Source organism: Anomalospiza imberbis, chromosome 8, assembly GCF_031753505.1.
Source record: "Anomalospiza imberbis isolate Cuckoo-Finch-1a 21T00152 chromosome 8, ASM3175350v1, whole genome shotgun sequence".
Lineage (NCBI taxonomy): Eukaryota > Metazoa > Chordata > Aves > Passeriformes > Viduidae > Anomalospiza > Anomalospiza imberbis.
Window position 1 is genome coordinate 8,463,209 of NC_089688.1, and position 23,325 is coordinate 8,486,533.

Below are 23,325 nucleotides of genomic sequence, written 5' to 3' on the forward strand. Positions count from 1 at the left end.
CTTCAAAGTGCATTTGCCAAAGGCCCTAAAATATATAACTATTTCTCAGTTAATATGATAATCTGACAAGATATTTGCAAATTATACATTCAAAGTAGCCCTGAATAGATGGAGATATGACAAAACTTTCTAAATCTATAAATTTATTTGTATTTCCTAAGTCTGGTTCACCTCACCAACAAAGTAGCTGGGTACAGATTTAAATGGCAAACAGAGCCTTCGATTTGCCTTGAGGGACTTCTCAGGGACACTGGAGCCAGCAGAGCCTTTCCAACTGTTGCTGTGCAGTTCTGCACTCAGAGAAACTCCTATTTCTTCTTCAACCTCAGACAGAGCAATTTTACCTTATTAGTTCCCCTAACTGTCCCAGAAAGTGAAAGGAGCAATCCAGGCTAACACTTTTTTCTGCCTATCCCTTGATCCTCTTATGACAGAGTTTAAGTTGAATTTTGCCAGGTAAAGTGTTGTGTGTATGTAAGATACATATTTTTCTCTGGGGCCTTGTTCAGGAGTTTTCTGTGCTCTTCCACTGCATTACAGAATGTAAGCTTTTCTACCCTGCAAGCCCAAAAGAATGCATCATTTTAAAGCACATTTTATCTTTTTACAAACACAACAGATCTAAGAGAATTTGCTTCCCTATTAATTACCCCATGTCACAGCTTATTCATTTATTGCTCTAAGAAAATACATTTCAGAACCAAAACATGACACACATCCTGCTCCAAGCCTTCCTCTTACAGCATCCTTTAGATGCCCCACTTCTAGTGACTTAACACAAACACCTACAACTTCTCAAGGCAAGAGACATAACTCTAGATTACAAACAGTCTCCCTGCAGGCCAGCAACAACAAAGACCAGATATCAACATTACCAAAATCCAGTTTAGAGCCCCAGTGCCACCATGAATGCAGGACATGAACTCCTATTTTTGATCAACAAGATATTTTTTGCATACCACCAAGTACTTTTCTTCATGTTGAGCTGCACACAGTGCAACACGTCTTTGAATATAATTAACACAAGAAAGAAAACACAAACACCTTGAAATTATGCAAATGCATAATCTGCCTCAAGTTCACAAAAGTTTTAGGAAATGCTTTTTGACCAAACTACCATTTTAGTCTGACTACTTTTAGGTACTAGCATTGCCAGAATGCCCTATAGCAAATACAACTGACTACTGCTGTAATTTCTTTTTTACATTCCTGATATTTTGCCATTCTTTAGAGCTATAGAAATGCCTTGAAGAAGCAGCTCTGGCTTCTTGTCCCTGTGTGTCCTCCATTTCCTTATAATGGCAGTGATAGACAGCTTTAAAGGTTAAAATCTAAAATAAAAAATTTTAAAAAGAGATGAAGATTACCCTTCATATCAGTGAAAGCAGGATGAGAGGCTTAATTCTGTAATGCAAGGCTCACTGCAGCAGGTAACACAGAGGAAGCTACATGAAACTTAGAGGTTTCACCTGTCGGTCACTGAAAGGCAGTGAGTCTTCCAGAGACACTTTTCATTTCCATAATGCAATCCCACTTCTTGTAATGTAAATGAAAAAGACAAAACCTTAGTTTTGTCATGTAGGTATAGTAAGCATTTACAAACCTTAGAATATACCCTGACAAAGCATCTGCGTACTGCTGCCAACAGATGTCATCACAATGATTAAAATGTAGTGGAAATAAAATAATCCAGTAAATCATGAAAAGCATGTTCATAAAATCTATTGCACTGAGCAGTGGAAGGGAAAGAGGGAAGTATGGGGGTAACACCATGCTGCCAAACAACAGAAGACAGGTAAAAAAGACATCAAAATTTTGAGAGAAAATTTACATTTACAAACCTCACCAGGATGAGGACCCCACCATAATGATGGACCTGCTGCTCATACAAAATGGGGCATGGCTAGAAGTGATGAAGTGGCTCTGGAAAGTGCAACCACAGACAGGAAAGTCTCCTCAGCTAGATGCTTTTGAGAAACTAAACTTTTAGTTAAGAACCCCAGGCATAAAGATACCAGCTACAACTCTATAGTCCCTGACTTGGCAATAAACACTAAGAACAAGCCAAATGGACAACAGAGAGAAACACTTCCTGAGAAAAATACTGGGTTACTGAAAAAAAGTCTACTCAAAGACAGTAAAGACAGGAGTAAGCCTACTCAAAGACACTTTCAAGAACTAGGCTTGCAGATGTGATTCTAAAAGAATCATGTATCACTAATTACATTGCCCAGATGATTCTCAGTTTTGTCTGATGTTACATTATATTTCAAAACATCAGTGTAAAAGCAAAGAGGACAAACCCTGATCACAAAAATGTAAACTGCCCTCAACACATAACAAAGCATTAAGCCTTTAGAAAGACAGTTTTTTAAATGAAAAAAAAAAAAAAAAAAAAAAAAGCTGGGTAGTACTGAAACATGAGATTACTTTTCATGTGGACTACACAGTGCTTCAACCCAGATATGGGCATGCTCCTGTCAAGCTGTCCTGGGCAAGGGCTTTCTACAAACTGAGGTTTGTCAGCCTCAACTTCTGCTACACTGTATCTTTCCCAGTCTCATCCTGTGAGCAAAAATTCCTTTTCTCCTCTTGGAAAGTGCCTTGCACAGGCCAACTATTTGCAAAATGATTACTGGTCTAAGATGTGGCACCCCTGCCCTTCTCCAGCCGCTCTAAAAACCAGACCCATACTGTGCAAACACCTTGCTCAGACCAGAGGAGGAACAAGCTTTTTCTATTTCTGTTTGGGTCACTAAGTCCTACCTATATCAAAAACACTGTTACTTCCACAGTAACTGATGAACTTCAGGACAAAAGCAAACTGAAGAGGGGAAAAAAAGGAATTTTCACTTAAAAAAAAAAAAAAATAAAAAAACTTTAAAGCAGATAATTGGGTTGCTCCCTTTTATTTTTTTGTGCACTCCAACAACAAACAGCAAGAGGGATGAACCAACAGAACAAAGGGGATATAGATATTGGCCCATAGACTGTAGCCTGCCTTCATCCTCAGCACCAAAGGGACTCCCTCATGGGCAATCAACTCCTTTCCTTCCTACTGTACACCCCTGCTTTCAACATAACAAAAGCACAAGAATACCAGGAGATGGACATTTTAATTTGCTGTTTTCATTAGCTCTGAAAACACTCTTGTTTATAATATACCAAGACATACAACTGTAGAGCATAAAAACACAAGCACAATGAGATGACAGTGTCACAGATGTCTTCACTGTGGCAGTCCTTAACAAATCATGCTCTGACCTCAGAGGGCCCAGGGAGGTAAAACTGTTAAACCCATTCACCCCACTGAGCAACAGCTTTTAAATGCAGAGAACCAGCAGAAAAAAACATGTCATTGCACAGCAAGGCATCTCTGACCTCTGGTGGGAACCCCTACCTACACTTCCTGGTTGGCTTTTAAAAACTGTTGAAAGTTGGTATTAAACTGAGGAAAAAAAAGTATGTTACATTATGTGCTTTACAGAGAATTAGGAGTGCACCTGTCAAAACATCCAAACAAGACCTTGCACCTCAATGAAAACAGTGTGAAATCTGTGTTCAAGCATGGAAGAAGAGCAGACAAAGGTAAAGTCATTTGACAGTGAAAGACTCAAGAGAAAACACTGAAGAAAAACTGACAGTACATCGATATAAACCAATCCTTTGCAATTCTGGCAGATGAGATCTTTTTTTTTAATGCTTTACTTAAAAAGTCTAGGTACAGCCAATAGGTTCTACCTATGGACCCAGTTCCCCAAGCCAGTGCAGTCAAATCAATAAAGTTTTGGTTTTTGGGGTAATTTTTTATAACAAATTTTTAAAAATTAAAAAGAATAATAATAATAATTATAATAAAAAGCCCTAGTAATTTGTACATGCAATATTTCAGGAATAAATGTAAATCGCAATGAAGCTGCTGAGTCTGGTTCTCCAGATCTGTATTTCATCGTATTTGATCAGCTTACACCTTCTCAACAAATAAAACTGTAGAAAGCAACTTTGGTTGTAACATTAAATATATGTGATGACACAAGATAGATCAAGAGCCATGTGCTGATCTATCTCCCTGAGATCCAGTGGTGGGAGGTGTGGGAATGGCTCAAAGCTGTGCCACGGGAGGTTTAGACTGGACATGAGGAAGCACTTCCTTACTGCAAGGGTGGTCGGACATTGGAACAGCCTTTCCAGAGAGGTGCTTAATGCTACAAGCCTGTCAATGGTTGAGGCATTTGGACATTGCTCTTAACAACACACTTGAACTTTTGGTCAGGCTGAATTATTCAGGCAGCTGGACTAGATATTGTTGTAGGTCACTTCCAGTAGTCTATTCTGTCTATTCTATTTTATGTCAAGTACATATCATTACCGAGTGCTACAGACTATGACAACAGATCACATTCACTCAATGGTATACAACACAGACACCCAAAAATTCAGCAGCTCTGAGTTGCTCTGAAACCACAGCAGTGTGTATGGGACTGACAATAAACCCATTTATGGAACACCATTCTTGCTCTCAAATCACATTCTGATTTTCCAAATTTGTTCTGGTTTCCAGAACTGACAGCATTTTAACATCAACAAGCACACATACAAGGCCTCTCAAATTAGAAACAATTCATTTGAAATTGCTGTGCAGAGAGAACAGCAAGTTTGAGCTCCAGGAAAGCTCCATAGATGTGTAAGCATCATCCACTGAGAAAAAGGGGTTTAAAGTTTTGCAGCTTCTGAGTAAAAGGCTCCTCTGGATCCCTTCTCCTAAGGGCACTACAAACAGCAAGTATTAGCTTTCTCATGTCATAGTTTTGACCTACAGCTAACTATGCCCCCTTTGAAAGCAACATTTTAAAAACTTGCAGGTGAGTTTTTTTGGGGGGTTTTTTGTTTTGTTTTGTTTTTTTTTTTTTTTTGTTTTTTTTTTTTTTGTTTAAAGATGCCATCACATTTTCAAGCCCATCCACAAAACTTTGCCACCCGTACATCATGCACACAGTCCCTTCTGAGCACCAGTGACAGGCTCAGAAATCTCAATTTGAACTGAATGCTTAAAAAGTAGCTTTGAGATTATTTGAATCCTTGAATCACAAAAAGGTTACTACAGTACTAGTTTAAATACACACCACACAAAAACAAGCTCACACTGCAACCACTTAACTGAAACTGAGCACATAACTCTTTTGGAAGCGACAATCTAGTTTAACTTGACGTTTGTGGTTTGAGCTTATTTCTCTAAATCATATGAAAAGAACAATGATTCCCCATGTATATTTCCTCCCATAACAGTCAGTGAGAAAACAATTTTTCCCTCAAGTAATTGCCATATATATAAAAGCAATATCATATCAAATGCAACAACTGCTTGCAAGGCTAGACAAAACAGGCTTATTTTATGCATACACCAGGGTCTGTTCATTCTTTACTGTTTCATCCCTTGCCACTGGAGTTCCTTGCACCCATTTACTCCACTTTGTTATAGAATGAGTTTGATGGGACCAAAACAATCTCGTTACTTATTGGCACAACAGAATCTTGTTTATACAATATACATTGAAATGAAAGACAAAGAAGGAAACAAAATTTATTCTTTTTGTTAATTGCAGTTCTCTGGTACCTGTCACAACTGTTAACATGAGTGGCCACCAAGTCTTTGGAGAAAAAGTATCTCTGAATTTTATTTAATTATTTCTGTCACCAGAGACTATCACTATAGCTCCCTTATCTCACTATAGCAAAGTCCCTAGAGTTTTTTTTTATTTTTTCCCAAAATCTAGCTATACTTCTCAGCACATCCCAGCACTGAAAACTACTCTGTATGAAAAGCAAGGTATCTTTTGTTTGGCCTTTAGTTCTGTGAATGCATTGCTCCTCCAAGAAAACCCTGCTGGTGCTACTCTTCTGTGCTTCCTACCCGTGCAGAAGTTCTATAACTGCACAGTAAATGCCAGGACAAACACATGCTAGAACTACCTCTGTCAGTAATTAAAGTTTCATCATTGTGTAGTAGACATTGTTACATGGAATGATGACTTTCTGTAATTCTACCAGGACAACATCATTGAAATGAAGGTCCCTCTTTGAAGTTCTCTTTTGAAAGGACTTAAGGATAATTTACAATGTCATCTTACAAAACTGTGCAAAAGACACTTCAAATAAAAACAGTATTTGATTGGTTTCCTTGCGTGAACTATTCTGGTGATGATAGACAATGGTCTATTTTTATTCCAAATTGGTTTTCACATGTAAAAAAAGTTCCATCCCTTTGAAGCTTAGGCTTGCAACATTGATTTCCATGCCATTGCTTGGAAAGATGCTGCAGAAGAGTAATGTGGATGACAGGGTGTTTGATGTAGTGGCAGCAAGATTCTGTGAGCAGTCTGGGCAGTGGATTTGCTCCAGGTTGTTCTGACTACTACATGCAGTTTTTACCAAAATGAGCAGGTCATCCATACAGTGAGATAAAATGAGATTTTGAATAGTCAGAACAACATCAAGTAACACTGGGCAATGAGACACTGCTCAGTAGGAATAGACCAGCAACTTGTACATCCCCTAGATTATTCTGTCCACATGGATGACAGTTTCAAAGGTAGGAAATTAAATTTTAAATTTAAAAAAAAAAAAAATCTGACCTGAACTAACAAAGCAAGCCAGGAAACTGAGCAAAGTCCGACACTCTTCTTAGGCCTCCGATTATGGTAAGCTTTTATTTGCAGAAAGGATCATTCAGTCCTCCCAAAAGAAAACACCTTGATGTGCCTTAATGAAGCAGTGATAGAGAACAAGTTCTTTTTGGAATTGTGAAGAATCATCAACCACTTCCTTAATTCTCCAGCATGGTATCAGTTCATCAAAGAGCAATTCAAACTGCAATGGGCAGTGAAAAAGCATCTTGGAAGGGATATCAATGAGCCCTGAAAGAGCACCTTGGAAGGGACAGTAGAAAACATTTTTATTTACATATAATCAGGTAGCACAAAACTCCTGTAACAAAATGGCTGAAAATCTGACCAGGCTTTTTTCTGTGGATACAGCATAGAAATTCAACAGAGAGAACTTATTTTCATAGTAGTCTTCATAAATGCAACCCCAATCTTTGATGTTAGCAAATAACTCGATTTTAAATAAGTATTACTAGACCAAGAAGAATCCTCCACTAGGTCATGCTTTCCTGCTTTTAACAAAACTAAGCAAAGGGACCCCATCCGCCAGACTGCCAGCTCAGTTTGCTGGGCATTCAAAATGGTTTCATACAGTTTTACTTCTGAGAAGAGACATTGTAGAAAGCTATTGTTCAGCCAGCCAACTACTGTCACTTCCATGAATATGAATAAGCTCCAATATAGGACACTGAGTTTTTGCAAATGTAAGAAGATCCAATTGTTCAGTTATTCTTTGCCAATAAATCAACCCATCAGTATTTAGAGATTTTTGGTTTCCTCTGGTGTCTGAATATGTGGGTGGAGTTTTGTTTTCAAGTTCTCTTCTTCCCATTTTCATAATTTTTTCATATTACCTTGCTAAGTTTTCAGAGCAGCTGAAGCAATCTTACTGTCAATGGGATGAGGCCCTTGAAAATATCTATATTGCTGTTTCTCCTGATAATATTAACTAGTACCTACTCTGAGGAAAAGAGCGAGCAGAAGAAATTGTTCAGAGTTCATGAAATTTAACATTTGGTATAATTCTGTAGCCATAATTTACATGTACACAACTTAGACATAAATACATATGGATTAATGCAAATTTTCATACCAGGAAAGATCCGCTGTGCTCTGTAAAACTAAGGGTAAGGCTGGTGATGAATCATTTTTTAAAATATTCTAGTCTGGGTATATAAATAGCTTTCTGTTTCTAGAATAATTACTACTGAAAAACACAGCTTCTTAAATAACCTAGGCCATAATTAACCTTCGCTTCATTAAATCACAAATAATATCTGTTTAAAGTCTTATTTGTAAAGGCAAGCTGATTAATTTAAATTTCCCTTTTGCAAAAAAAAAAAAAAAATCGAATTGGAATGGTTTACTAACGAAGCTACTTTTCAGGTCTTGCAAACTCTGGGAAGGCTTTCAGCCGCCTCCCTCACCCCCTGCCCGGCCCCCCGAGGGAGCTCCACGTTCATGCTGCAGCCCCGGCCCTGCATCCCTGGATGCTCGGGGACAGGTACCGGCTGGTGCCCGCACCTTCCGCGGCCGCTCCGGCCAGAGTGAAACCCCCTGCCCGGCCCCTCTGTGCCGCATCACCGCCTCCCTCCCTGCGGGCGGGACCCTTCCCAAACCCTGTCCCTCCGCGTCCACGCGTGGCCCTGCTGGTGGCACGAAGGCAGCGGTGCGACGTGGCCCGGCCTGCCCTCCGCACTGGCGGAGCCAGGAGCGCTGTGGAGCCCCCTTGCCCTCCGCTGCCCTGCCCTGCCCGGCCGTCCCAGCGCAGCGCGGCTGCCTCCCCGGCCCGGGCAGCCCTGCGCGCACGGCCGGGCCCGGCTGGGCTGGGCACGGCGCCGCCACCGCCGCACCGCGCCGTCCCTCCCTTTTCCTTGTAAGACAGCGCCAACCCCCGACCGAAGAAAAGTTTCCAGCCAAGCGCCAGGACAGGTCCGGGCTGTCACCGGTGCTCCCTCCCCGCCGATGGGACGGGACGATCCTGCCTCAGCCCCGTCCCGTTCATGTACCCAACCGTCCCGTGCCGTGGGTGCCGCCCGAGGCGCTCACCTTCCTGCACCGCATGGAAGGGGTTGTTGGCCTCTATGAGCTTGATGGAGTAAGTGATTTTCTCGCTCTGGAGGATGTCGTCATTGAGGTTCAGATCCGACACCGCCTGCTTGAACACCTCGTCGTCCTTGGCAGCATTGCCTTCGAAAATGGCACCTGAAGGGAGGAAGGCGGCAGAGGGTAAGGAGGGCTCGGCCAGGACCCCCACTCACCTCTGGGCCGTGCAGGGCTCAAGCCGGCTCGCACGGCACCGGGTGGGACAGCTCCGCGGGCACGGGGCGCCTGTGGGGCTGGGCCACACACGTGGGCAGCCTGGGCACGGGCACGGGGCAGCGCAGGGCTCCTCCCGGTCACTTCTGCTCCACCGGCACTTACGGAGCCCTGTACCAGAGGCACGGCGGGGTGATGGACTTGCTTCGCCAGTGACGGGAAAGGGAGCAGGTTTGGAAACTCCACCAACTTTTTGCTCGCTGCTTGCCTCTCCCTGGGATGCCGCCTTTCGGGCCACGGTTTTATTGAGGCTTAGAAGTACACATGAGCGTGAAGCCGGGATTTGTGTCCAGTAACCTGGAAGCTTTAATTTCACTGTCCTGTTTATGCAGTTAACGTGAAAACATCTGGCGATATGTGTTACATAAAATCCCTCTCCGCGGAGCGTGTGTGTGCCCACGCCAGGCTTACTGCCCTGCTCAACGCGGCGCTGAGAGATCTTTAGAGCTGGCAACAAAACAAGCAAAAAGCATTATTCCCCAGCCTGGAAAAGTCCTGCTGATTCACACCGTGTGTGCCTGTGGCTTGAGCCTCCGTCCACTGCCCGGGTGCATCACAGCTCTGCACACAGCAGCTCCCCGCCCCTGCCCAGCGGACCGCTCTTTTTACCAGCACTTAGTTAGCAAACAGCGCTCGGGCTGAAGTTCGTGCGGGGAGAAGCCGAGGTGACACGGTCCACGCGCAAGAGAAGCGGGGCCGAGAACGAGACCCGCGGAAGCTCCTTCACCCACCCTTCTACCCCGGCTCTTCCCCAAGGCGGCCCCGCCGCCTCCCTTCCTCCCCGCGGGGGCTGGCTCCGGGGCCGCGAGGGTCTGCCCTGCCCTGGGGACTGCCCCTGGGCCGGAGTCCCCCGCTGCGGTCAGGGCTGACCCCGTCTCCTTAATGGCTCCGCAATGCTGTCTGCCTTGGCTGCGCCCCCAGGCTCCGGAGGCGAGCGGCGACGACCGGAGCCTCCTTCCCACGGCCCCGGAGCTGTCCGTGCCGGGAAACTTGTTAGAGGGCTGGTCCCCTTCTCCCCTTCCCTGACACGGGACTTTCTTCCCGTTTCCGTGGAGCCTCCCTTCGCCAGGATGGCTCCTACGCCGGCCCCCTCCTTTTTCTGATCTCCCATCCTCCTCGAAAGGCTGGTGGGAATTACGGCTTTTCATTTCCCGGACATACTCCCGTTTCCTCTTCTATCATCCTCCACAAGTGATTCTCTCCCCCCTCTCCGCCCCTAAACATCCTAATTTTCGTTCCTGCTGGTACCTTTCAACACCAGCCAAAAGGTGACTGCAGAGCCTCGCTTTTGCTTGCCAGGCTTCCCGCGGACATCACCGTGCCTTGCTCCCAGAAGCCATAAAAGTTCACATCAGCTTTTCCTTTGCCTCTTATTCATCCCTCTCTTCCTCCTACTGATCCAGCTTTCTTGTTGCCCAGGGGTTTTAATGAGATCTTATTCAAACCACAACAGTTGCGCGCATAGACACACACACGCGCACACACTCACACAGAGCCGCTGCAAAGCTCTCCATTCTAACCCTTTCCCGGCCAAGTTCCCCCCTCTGCCCCCCGCATTCCGGCTTGGCTGACACCTGCTACGGCAGGGGGTGGAAACCAGGGGATTATCTCCCCGAAAGTTTTCCCTGCGAGCACGTTCAGATTATGCCTCTCTCCTGCTCGGGTGATGGGGGCGGTTGTTTGTTTTCGGTGGCGAGGAGGCGGGGGGTGGGGGAGAAGAAAGCCTTTCCACGCAAACAGGTCCAAGCACAGACTCCCCAGCCACATGGGAGACCGCAGCGACGGCCCCGGCGGGTCCCCTGCCCGGCGCGCAGGCGGCATTTCGGCCCTAACTTTACAACCGGGGGCAGAATACAGCTGCCTTCCTCCCATCTGTCCTCCTGTCTCTCCGCGGAGTTGGGATCCACCGCTGCCCGTGACATTATCGCGGCTAAACGAGACGCTTCCTTTATATATTTATTTATCTACCGCGTCCCTCTCCAACACCCCCCCCTCTCCCTCTCTTACCAATGTGGATGATGGAGTCCGCCCGCACCGAAACGCACTGAAATATCCAGGGGAAAAGCCAGAGCATCAACACTTCCATTTCCAGCCTCTCGCACAGCACATCAGCCCGGGTTTGGTGGAGAGACAGGGGGAAAGAAAAAAAAAAAGGCGCAAGGGCAGGTGAAGCAAGGCAGCGGGCGCCGGGGGAAGATGCCCAGACACCCCCCTCTTAGAAAAAAAATCCCAAAATACCCCAGCACCCCAAGAATTATCCAAGAATGAGGATAACGGGTGATGGGGAAGAAAAAAAAAAAAAAAAAACCCAAAAAATAAAACCGGGGCTAGAAAATCACGGAGGTATATCCCGGGTTGGCAGGCGGCGCGGCGGAGCCTCCAGCGCTCGGTGTGTGCCGGGGCGCCGGCAGACCGCGAACTGCGGAGCGGCCCCCCCGCCGCCGCCGCCCGCCCCCCGCGCCACGTGACTGCGGAGCCTCGGCGCTCGGTGCCGCCGGGGCACGGCGCGGCGGGCGGGCAGCGGGGCGCACGGGCCGCGCCAGGGCGAGCGCGCAGCGCTGCGGGGAGCGCCGAGCCGGGGCCGCAGCAGGGCAGCTGGCCGCGATGGAGCAGATTTAGATAGAGCCAGAATTACATATATATATATATGTATATATATCTTTATATATAATGTATGGCACCCCGAGGCAAAGGGGTAGGGGACGGATGCTCCAAGCGCAGGGATGCGAGGCGGGTGGGCTACTCCCGCGGTTGCCGGGCGCAGGCTGTTCCGCGGGGCCGTAACCGCTGCCCGGAGAGTGCCCAGCGCTGCGTGGCCTCCCGCAGCTCCCGCCCGGCCCGGCACCGCGGGACGCCCCCGCAGGTAAGGACGCGGGGCTGTGCCCGCTGCCAGCTCCTCTAACTTCAGCGACGGGGGGTGGCGCGGGGCAACGCGCCGAAGCGGGAGGTGGAGGGAATGCCCCTTCCTCCTTCCACACGCTCGAGCCCGGGACATGATCCGTGTTTGAGGAGAGAAACGGAAATGCGAGGTTTTTATCCTCGCGCTGGGGAAGAGGTGGTGGGGAAGAAAAGTGGTACAACAGAACCTTTTCTTGTTTTGTTTTGTTCTAGCTTTCAATGAAATCTAGTTCATAAATTGGACATGCTCAGGCTCAGAAGACTAATTCATTCCCTAAAACAAACGCATCAGTGATTGCAGGCACCCAAACGTGACAAGCGTCTCAATATACCGAGGATCCAGAGAAAACAAATTCATTCAGGAGCCCGAAACGTAATTAAAACTACTGCCAAGAAAATGAGTTGAGAGCAGGATGTTACCAAGATTATTAAGTTGCTGCGGGGCTGAGGCACGGACCGCTATAGTGATACATACAGATAATGTCATTCTTTGGATAACGGGAGGAAGAGCGATTCCTGGAGGCGCCCGTCTTGCAAGCGCAAGCCTGGTAACAGCGCGCCGTGGCCGCATCCTGCTCCCGAGATGGCACCGGCGAGCCGGGGGCTCGGCGGGGAAGGAGCGGCCCCCGCCGCCTGCTGAGCCCCGGCAGAGTGGCCGCAAAGGGGCCGGAGGCGCCCGTACCCCTGGCACTGCCTACAGCATCCCTGTCATGTGTATTCAGCACACTTTTTATAACCATCACCTACCTGTACGTGCGCTAGTAAACGCTCCTGATGCTGAGCAGTGCTTGCTTGCAGGAGAGATCGCTGCAATGTATGCATTCAATGTAGAAAACATTTTTTTCATGCTTAGCACAGTACGGCAAGAACTGCTCAACACCAAGGAGTAGGAAATATAGATAAGGGGGTTGGGAAGGCAGAAGGGAGAGGGAACACACAGTATAGATGGAGCAGAGTGAAAGGGAAGGAACCTGAAATGGAAATTATATGAACAAGAATCCCTCTTGATCCATACGCATCAACAGCCTCCTATTCAGCAATAGTTACAAGCACAGCATTCGAACAGGGAAGAACAGGGGGTAAATAAAACAAGATATGCTTTTTAAAAATAAATCACTTGTTAACTACTCTTACTTACAGTCCTTGTCTTAAATATGCAATTTCACAATGATCAATGCAGAATGATATATACTATACTCTGCATTTCACGTAATAAAAACACTTAATCCAGATAATTGGCTTCTGGGACAGAGATCAATAGAAATGTTCCTTATTTGACTACGTTAGCAAGTCAAAATTAATTCTAATTTACATTTGCTTCAAATCAATATGCACTTAGTGACTTACATAGGCTCTTTAAAAAGTTAAGCACCTATATTGACCAGAGTCATATATATGTCAGTAACAAGTACATGTGTGGGAATTAGAGAGGGGGAAAGTGTTACTGCAGAACCAAGTCTCTGACTTTCATAGAGGAAAAGAGGCTAAATTTATTTGTGTTTGAGAAGTGTTTTGGCATCCTAGCCTAAAACCTATAGAAATATGCAGCTATTAATCCTACGATTTATGCAGGCACCCAAACACCAGTCAGTTGCATTCCAAGCACTTGGAAGCAGGTTTGCCTCCTACTTTAGTTTGTACAGTGAGGTCTTGACCTCAGCTAGGATGCCTCTGGATGCTATTTTAGTAGTAGAAAAATAGTAATATAAAATATTAAAACTCTAAACCCAGTGAATTGGACAAGTTACAAAATTCCCTGTGAATTCCAAGAGCAAATGCTCTGAGTGCAGGAAAGGATCCAGTCCCAGCCAAGGGAGGGAGAGGGGAAAAGCAAGAGACCAGAATACAGTAAAACAGACCAACTGAAATAGGCCCAAAAAACAGACAGAAGGATACAGTCAGAAGACAAAAACAAACTAGAAAAATGCACAGAATAAGTCTCAAATACTATAAAATCTGATAGGTAACATGCAAAGTCCAATGAGACCTAAATGGATCCACCACAACAAAGATAATTGCAATTTCAGTAGCATCTCTGCAAGATGAAAAGTTGCCACATGAAAACTTCATTGTGTCTGGTTTTAATTCAGGTTCCATTACCTTTTCTTTCACATTATCTGCATTTTTCTTCCTTTCTCCTCTCCTAGTTTGTTTTTTTTTTTAACAAAGAAAAAAAGATCCCAAAAACTTTGGCTTGGATTATGTTTTTGGTAACAATTACTTCTCCTATGATTTCCCCTCCCTCCAAACAAGCTATCAATGCTACATTTCTAAGCCCAGTACAAATGAGAGCACTCCTTTCAACCCTGCCATTCCTCGTTTTTAACTGGGGGAGCGCTGACACTTTGCAGTTTGTGTACATTGTTTAGGTGCAGCAATCAGCACTAAAAGGCCAATCCCTTTGCCAACATTCTGCATACTAAGAATGCTCCAAGCCGCTGTGATATTCCATCATTATTTTGTAGGCGACAACTCACGACACATTATTCCACAAGGTGCCACTGGATTTACAGTGCCCACAAAAGAATGGCATCTCAACAGAAATATGTGAGGTATAAACCCAACTCAAGTGACAGCCATGTAGTCGCAGTTCTACTCTGTGGCAACAGAAGTGATTCTGTGCACGTCTCAGACAGCTCTTACCACCTTTGCAAACCACTGTGGTGATTTTGAGCTGACCTATCCCAAATTATTGCTGTGCTCATTTCTTTTGTCTGAATGAACAAAGTATCAAACCTGTACCAAATGGTTTTTACTATGACAAGAGGATGGCTGGAGTAACTCTCCAAAAACTGCATTGCAATTAGAAATGTAGAACATCCTAGAGAGGTGAACTGAAAGGCTTGTGCAGTGACACACTCAGAGCCTTGTGCCCAGGGCTCTGTTCCTCTATGCTGCCATAACAAGAATGAGGCACACTTTGAAAGACATCATCAGACCCATGGCTGCAGGATATGCCTGGATCTGGAAAGCACCTCACATTTATAAAACTGCTTCATAAGCAGGAGCTCTGGAAGACCATTACATTGAGACTTTTATCATAGCCTATTTTCAGAAAAAAAATGGAGGACTTTAAGATTCAGCGTTTCTTCTCCCAAGTTTCACCCATTTACTCTAGCTAAACTGAGGATTCCCCATGTAAAATTGTGTATATATCTATCTGTGTACATGTAGCAATTATTTTTTTCCTTCTGAAAGCAAATGGAACTCCTCCTCTGTATCAGTTAAACAGGTGTAAATATGCAGCTAATACCTCCAGTTGTTAGCTGTTCAGTCTATGGAGTTGGAAGAATGAAAACAAAATACTCCCAAAATATCCTAATACACATGGTAACAATCTCCCTTCCTTCCCCAATAGCCAACACCTCTACTGTTAACACACCCCCAAAAAAGTAACATTTCTTATCCTAAAATGCCATGAAATTCAACAGCTGTGCTTCTCCTCAGAAACAGTAATGCAAAATCTCAAGCTTAACTGAATTCCAAAGTTTGAGGATGCTTATGTTAAAAAATTCAATTTGTCATTTTCCTGTGGTGACAGCCCAAGGTTTCCATTGCTTTATTGAAGCTTCCTTTACCTTATTGAAACCACCTTTTCTCTTTTCTTGGTTGATAGCATAGTATGATAATCTTGCAGGAGTAAATGGACTAGTCTACAAGAAGTGGCTGCTGAATTATAGAGTTCTTTGCAGGACACTTAAAATTCTTGATTAATTGGTTGTGTGCCTACTAACAAGCTGAAATTTTGCTACAGTCAACATTTTATCTGGATTGACATGCCATTTAAGATGCCATAAAGAAGGCAAAGCACTGTTATTTCCTTATTTTTTACCTGATTTAATTCAGCAGAGTACACACAGCCTAGATGTGACTGAATTTATACTTATGTTTGGTTAACTTCATCACTGCAATACCTGTTGCATCTTGATAAGATTCATAAATACTTCCCTACTCCTCTCTTTCAATGTGACTTTTCACACCCTATTTTTCTTTATTGGGCATTTTTTTACAATTGACAAGGGTCTCGATAGGCCTTTCCAGCCTCCCACATTTTTGTAGTTGCATAAATGCTCTCCTAATGTAGTACAAGGCAAATTGTATCAGTGTTGGTAAACGTAATCTCTATCTTGGCATTTGTATTTAGTTAATACTTTGATTCAGAAGAAAAGGAATCTCTTTATTCACAACATTTTAATATCATTGATATATGTTTTACTAGAACTCTAATGCTCAGGTGACCAAAGAATTATTTGTTATTACTTGTAAGGGATGGGAGTGTACATAGTTAAAAGAAAACACCTTTCTCCTTCATTTCTAATCAAGTCCCTTGTCATTATACCCACTGCACACTAACTGGACAAAGCTAAACTCTGTAAGTTTGTTTTCCTCAGCAGAGATCCTTCCTTTTTTATTAAAATAAAAAGGAAGCAAAGTAGGTATGGTTGCCATCTTTGTTACAGTACAGTTGTGTAAGAATACAGGCTCTCCAAGTAAAAGTGTTTGTCAATTGTTCCTAATTTAATAGTAGTCATATCAAGATAATCTCTGAACTAACTTTACTGGCATTCATCTGAGGGAAAAAACTATTTACAAGATTCTCCAATATAAAACCATCTCCAGGGGAACTCCATTCAAAAACATCTTGCATGCCTCACTGATCCATGCACATAGTACACACAGTCCAGTCTCATGAGCTGTTCAATGAGCTGCCTATTACAGATAATGAGGCATTGCTAGGACAGCTGTCCTCTGCCATCACAGCAACCCAAAGAGACAGACACATCCCAAAGGGAAAATCACAACAGGAAAAGCCTCAAATGTCATTTCTTGTGTAGCCTCCATAAATACATACTGACCAATCTCACAAGTAGTAATAGGCCAAGAATGACACCTATGTTTTGCAGATACTTCACTGTGAATACATATCCTAGTATTTCCACCATTATAAAACGTCCCAGCACCTGACCATAAAAATACATCCTTGCTTTGTTAGAGCCAATTGAAGCTGGAGGGTGGTTATGCCAGACAAAGGAAAAAGAAAGCCACTAGAATTTAACCTGCTTTTCACCTCAGCTGGGTGAAGACTCTGGAGAAGTCACATTCCTGCTGCTTTGCACTTTACCCATCTAGACAGTAACAAAACCAGCAAAGTACATGCTGCTGCATGGTGAAGCAGAGAACCAGAAAAGTCTGAAAACGTACATTTTAAAAGTTCTGCCCTCCAGCCAAGACCCAGTAACTGATCTCGTGTTTGTTCCTGCTTCACTGCAACCTCCACCGAGAAGTGATGTAAGCAGAAATATTTTGCTACAAGCCAGAAACTTGAACGCTGCCCTTTCTGCATCTCAGGCAAAGAATAGGGACCTTTTCAACTGCACTAATTCAATCCTTTGCCATCACTAAATGCTGATGCAGTTTGTGCATGCAGAGTCCTCTGAAAGCCTCACAATGGAAAGTACTCTAAGGGAAAAGTAATTTTACCTTAAAAAAAATCCCTGATCTTTCTCAGCAGTCCATTCTAAACCATATTATGTTTAGTGACTGCCTCACTGTGGGCCATTTCTACCAGTAAGTAAGGCCACCTCTCTTTTGCCTTGCAATGCTGTGTCATGGAGTTTTGTAGCTTGGGTTTTTTTGTTTGGGGTGGGGTTTGTTTATTTGTTTGTTTCCCAGTGTGTTTCTGCAGCCATTAGTTTGAGGTGCAGAATTGGCATTCTCAGTGACCCCATTAGCATTAATGGCAGTCACACACAGAATGTATTTTCAAAGGGATCTGTGTGCTCTTCGGGAAAAGACTCCCTGTAGTGGTGTTCATAATTCATACCCATGTTTCCAGGAAGGGTTGAAATGAAGATTTTTCTTTTGCAGAAACACCAGCCTCTCATTGTATGCTCGACTTAAAAAATTATTCTACCAAAGCCTTTGCTTGTTGTATTTTTTGTCCCTTAGAGGAAAGAAAAAAATCAAGCCAAAGAGTAGGGCAAAGTGTCATGGTATATCTTAAATATCCTACTCAAATAAGGGGATACTTTTTTAAAGGCAGTGTACAGCCACTGGAGCAGAGGGGCCATGATTCCTGGGCTCCATTCCCACCACCGATTCACCGATTCATTTCATGACTAATTGAGTGGACTGTTGCATGAACATTGTATTCAGTTCTTAATTTAAGAGTGAACAAGAACATCAAGTTCCTTTCCTCAGTTCCTGCACTCAGTCAGCTGTCCACTTCTCTAGGAAGTATAGGGGTAACACAGTAGGTTTATTTTTGGCAGGTCAAACAAGTAATTTTAAGTAATTCCAGATTTGTAGATCCTAGAGATTAGGGGAAAATTTGTCTTATTTTAAATAATTTCAAACTGAAAATGCTCTTTATGCTACTTGAGACTAACCCATTCCACTCAACTGAGTCTGGATGCAAATTTTCAGTATCCAAGCTCCATTGCTGACCTGATTGACAGGACTTTCAGATGTCTAGTGATTTCTTTTCCTTTCACTTTTTTAACCATGGTGGGGAGGGTTATGTGAAATAGGGGACAATACCTTATATTGAGATGGATAAGAAAAGCTCTGGAGACAAATACACCCAGAGCCACAAGCTGGTTATACTCCCCTCTAAGTTACATTCAAGTAATCTATTCTGCTAGAGTAAGCACTTGAACTAGGTCTCCCACATGAGAAAGGGGTGTCCTGATGACTAGGTGTTGGAAAAGGAGCAGTGGAAGAACATACACCTCTTTTGAGAAAGAGAAAAAAAAAGTCAAAAACACCTTGAAATATTTCCATATGGCCTGTGGTGAGAAGGAGGGAGAGAAGAGAAGAAAAAATGAAAAGCACACTGCTTCCTTTCTACTTTTGGCTGTAGAAGGTGTTTGTGTGCAAGAACAGCTTTCTAACCCAGGTTTCCCATGTCAAGAAGTTTGTTTATATCAGGTTGATTTTTTGTTGACATTTTATGCTGCTCCCTGAAAAGAAACTATTTCTATGAGCACACACAGGCATTCACAACCCTTGCAATGGTTTGAGTCACATAAGCTACATCTTAGTGGTGCCTTATCCCTTCAACACCTCTCCCTTGCCATTCACACAGCCTCGGCTGAAAACCTAAGTGTATCACAGATCCGTTTGCAGGAGTCTATAGTGTGGCCAGTGAAAATAGGCAGCCCAGGACCACCTGAATTTGCAGCATTCCACACTGCACCATTGGTATTGCCACAGTGTAGAAGTTTAAGCTACGGAAAAAGTACTAATTAGTTCAAGAGGTCCAGAAAACTTTAGTTGCAGGTACACAATACCTGACAACACTGGAAATAATGACTTCTCTTTACTGATTCTTATTCAAAGTGAACTGAAAGCTATTACTCCATTTACTTGACTCAACAGTTCTGAGAAAGAGTATAAAAAAGCCCAAACATTTTTTCCAATCTTCTGAAAACTTGGAGATATTGCAGTAAAGGGTTTATGAAAAGGGCAGGGAGGATAAAAAACAGGAACCACTTTAAGCATCCAGCACTGCGTGAATCACAGTCCCTATCACTGCACCCTAATGAAACTTCACTGACCAATAGTTTCTAAAGTTCCCATGTTCTCCAATGTCTTCATAATATCACTAAATACACTTTTACCTTGCTCCCAGTCCAAACTGTGCTGCACTATACAGCAATATATTTCACTACAGCTACATGCTATCCAGCTGAACGCAAGTCTGCAGTGGAAATAGCTTTGTTTGCTGCAGTGCTGTATTATCACACATGACTAAACCAGGCAACATTGATTCTTAAGCAATGGCATTGATTACAACTCTTATTTTTAAAATGCTGGCAGGATACCACCCTTAGATAAGCACTTTAAGACCAATTTTGAATTGCATTTCCCAGCAGCCCTCCTTTTTTTACAGAGACTATATAATAGAATTATGAATAACGCTACTGACTTCAACATGCACTGAGGATTTACACCAGTATGGTATCAGTAGTAGAAGCTTTCAGTACTTCACACTTACACAACTATAATATGCTTTAGATTATTTTTTTCAAGATGTAAAATCTTCTTTTTTCTCTTCACTAGCTAAAAAAATATGCTTGTTTTCCAGTGAGATAAACTTATTAAATTGAATTTTACCTTTCAGAGCATAGTAAGGTAGGGATTTCTGTTCCCTGGAAATATAGGAAGACTCTTTATGTACTGCTCTGAGTCATGCAAGAGTCCACAAGCATGTAAGCAAAGGACTCTTGGAAGAACACTTAACATTAAATAAATTATGCAGGGTGAGGGGGCAAGGAGAAAAAAACAACCAACCTCAAACCCAAAATATATCCTTACACCTACATTTTAAATTACATACTTGAGGGTATGCAATCTTTAGAGAGTTCTCATGCTCTCAAGCAGCCCTCCAGATTTATCAACACCATATCATTGCTTGACCAGTTTCCAAGGGGTAGTTCCTGCCCTATTCCAAACATAACCTTTAAATACCTCTCCAAGATTTCTTTGCAGATAGTCCTTTTGTTTTCCCAAGTTGGTAAAAACCTCCTAGCTATCTTACTGGCTTGCCAGCTTAATCCCAGTTTGCAAAGTGGGTTGTTTGTAACAATGCACAAGGACCATACTTCTGCCTTTCTCCTGCAGGGATACAGGGAAGTGCATCAATGCCATCACCTGTGCGGGTCTACCTGCAGATCCACAAAACCTGTTGCCCAAGTAGCTAAACATCCTTTTCCTCACACAGTACATGGTGAAAACACAAGAGTTGCCCATCTTTCCCCTTCATACCACAAGCTCCTCAGGACTTACAAGCACCAAAATACAAAAATCACAGGTACAGAGTGATCTTTGTGTCATGTGTTACAATAAAGAAAGATTCTGTTTCTGAGCCTTGTTTGGAACACTATCTCAAATAGTCATTTTGATGGACTTACCATTATGGATAAATTATATTTTACCCTTCTCCTGTTTTGATCAGAGATCTTTGACCTCACCACCTACTTGGGCTTATTAAGACATAGGTTTCCCTCTCAAGCAGCAGATTTACAGACAGGATCTAAAGAAATCCAGTAGAAATACTAAGTGAAGATGCATCCATTATTCAATGATTTCACATAGTTCCCATAATTTAGGAGAAACAGGTGGCATAGCAGCACTTGCCATGCATTTTGTTTACTCAAAGCACTTTGTTTACTCAAAGAATCTCTTGCCAGCTTGCATTCATGGATGTCCCTTAATTAAGTGCAAACCAGTCAAAATAAAGGAATAAAAGCCACAACTGTTCTACTACCTTCTTCTGTGTCAACTGAATTAACCAGGCTTACAGAAAGGGGCTCGGGAGAATCAGCAGCAAACGCAATAGTCCTCATGAACCCCAAAAATCTTTTGCTTTTGATTTAGGACAGTCCACACAATAGAATTACTTCCTCCCCCCACCACCCACCCAGCATTGGGCAAAATCAAATTTTCCATGCAACTAGAGAAGAAAACCAGAGTGGCCTGGCATCACCACAGTGAAATGGTCACTTCTGCACAAGTTCCTTGTTTCACTGCCAGGGGTCCTTACACCACCCAGCAGAATGCAGATGCCCTCAGCACTGCTACACTATGGAGAGCAGCTGGACAGTTTTGCTTCAGTCAATCCTCTACTCCTGCCACTCTTGGCACCTACTTTCATTTCTTTTGAAAGCTTGGACTAGCTTCAAACTAGCTACTGATCAACTTTGCCTTACACACACAAAAGAAGTCTCTTAATAAATACATTACAGACACCTCTTAGTGAACTTTACCTCCCTCTAATTCCACACTGAAGAGCTATTAAAGAAAGGAACAATTATAACAAGACATATCCCTGAAAAACCCTGCTTCTTTGTGCAGGGTTAACTCATCCATTCACAGTTATCTAACCTCTCCTCCATTTAGGAATACAAACTTCATAAGTTTGTTTTCCTAACCTGACAAGCATATGTAATTGCTAGGTGCAATACTTGACTCAAAAGATATCTTTTCCTACTCATGTTTTTCTTTTCAGTCCAGCATGCTCAAGACAATTCAACAAAATTTTTGCAATACGTGATATATGTTAATAATGTAGAATTTTCCTTTTCTCTGTTCAAAGTGAAAGTGGATATGGATGCATGGATTTTGTGTCATAACCTGAGATGAATTTTGTATTATAATCTCGGCTCAGTGTTGTTTTCACCAGAAGCATTTCCGGCCCTAGAAGCCAAAGCCTTCTATCAGCAACATCATTCCTTTTCTTTTTGCCCACCCAGCCACATCATTGCCTGATTACAAAACCACAGGAGCAATGATAAAAATCTCTCAGGTCCTTCAGAGTCACAGTCACCAATCACACACTCATATTTATCTAGATCACTACTAACAAAAACCACAAGTTCAGAAGTTTCCAGGCTCCAGACTCTCTGGAGTCTGGCTCTGTAGACCAACCACAGGGCCAGCTGCCACTAGATGGAGAAAAACCCCTGGATTTGTCTAACGGTGTTAGGTAGGCACAAACTGGAGCCCACCCTGTTCCCCACTGAGCTTAAGAGAGTGGTTCCTGCATACCCCCTGCTAACCAGGTACACAGGCACAGGTTGACAGCACCTCTGTCCCTCGGTGGCAGCAGCCCATTCAAGTCCATCAGTCTTGGACTCCGTATTTGATTGTGCTTTAACTAATATGGCCTCAGAGGATGCATTTTAAAAGAAGAGTGGATGATTTCTTCTGTTTAGACTTCTTAATGCTGAGCGGAAGTTCTCACTCTGTGCAGTTAGGTGAATCATTTGAATTTGTGTGCACAGGATGAAAACACCCTTCTGTTGATGAAGGTGGCAACACAGCAGCTCAAACGATTTTCCATTAGCACACAATCAGACTTTATATTGCTTATAGAGGAGAAACAAATTCAGAATACTGACAGAGTGTAAAAGGGACTCTTGAACACTGGTGGCGTAACAAAAACAAGACGCAAGCAAATTTCTCATCTGTTGGTTTCTGTAACCTTGAGCTCATCTTGCTGCAATGTAGTGGAATAAATCTGAACTGTGCAATTATGGATTTGATTTCAAGGCTGAACAAGAAAAAACCATTTAAATAACTATAGTTGTTCTAAGCTTATTGACTGTACAGTTCTACTAAATTAAAGATGGAATAATGCAATGAAAAAAATTGAGTGAACAGTTACAATTAAAGCAATACATTCAAAGAATCAGATCACTAAAGTAATACAGTTACTGATAACCAAATCAGCTGACAAGAAGAAAAAGCTTTCTAGCTCACAGGAAAAAGAATTAATTGCTTTGGATTAATGCTAGAGAAAGAGGGTTTAAAGGGAGAGTGAACTCCCTTTCAGCACAAGGCCACAGCCAATACCAACTTCTCTGCAGTTCACAAACCATCCCGGCAAGCAGCACAGGCAGCAGCTCAGGATGCTGTTTTGGATTTCAAGAGACAATAAAGC

General features: G+C 43.3%; 1 protein-coding gene and 1 long non-coding RNA gene across 18 annotated transcripts in view; one reads left to right on the forward strand and one right to left on the reverse strand.

Moving 5' to 3' along the window:
- GRID1 (glutamate ionotropic receptor delta type subunit 1) overlaps positions 1-23,325 on the reverse strand; it is a 533,233-nt gene that overhangs the window by 466,588 nt on the left and 43,320 nt on the right. For 10 of the 17 annotated variants that reach the window (XM_068197185.1, XM_068197182.1, XM_068197184.1 and 7 more), the window contains exon 3: positions 8,712-8,867. The exons of 5 other annotated variants lie outside the window; for them this stretch is intronic. In XM_068197185.1, the coding sequence (XP_068053286.1) occupies positions 8,712-8,867 (156 nt within the window). Of the gene's footprint in view, positions 1-8,711; positions 8,868-10,988; positions 11,416-23,325 lie in introns of those variants that run through there. 2 more of the 17 variants (XM_068197188.1, XM_068197190.1) reach the window with 2 other exon arrangements.
- On the forward strand, positions 11,677-13,005 carry LOC137477872 (uncharacterized). The gene is made up of 2 exons (XR_011001243.1): positions 11,677-11,844; positions 12,093-13,005. It is a non-coding gene; the product is annotated as an uncharacterized lncRNA (long non-coding RNA).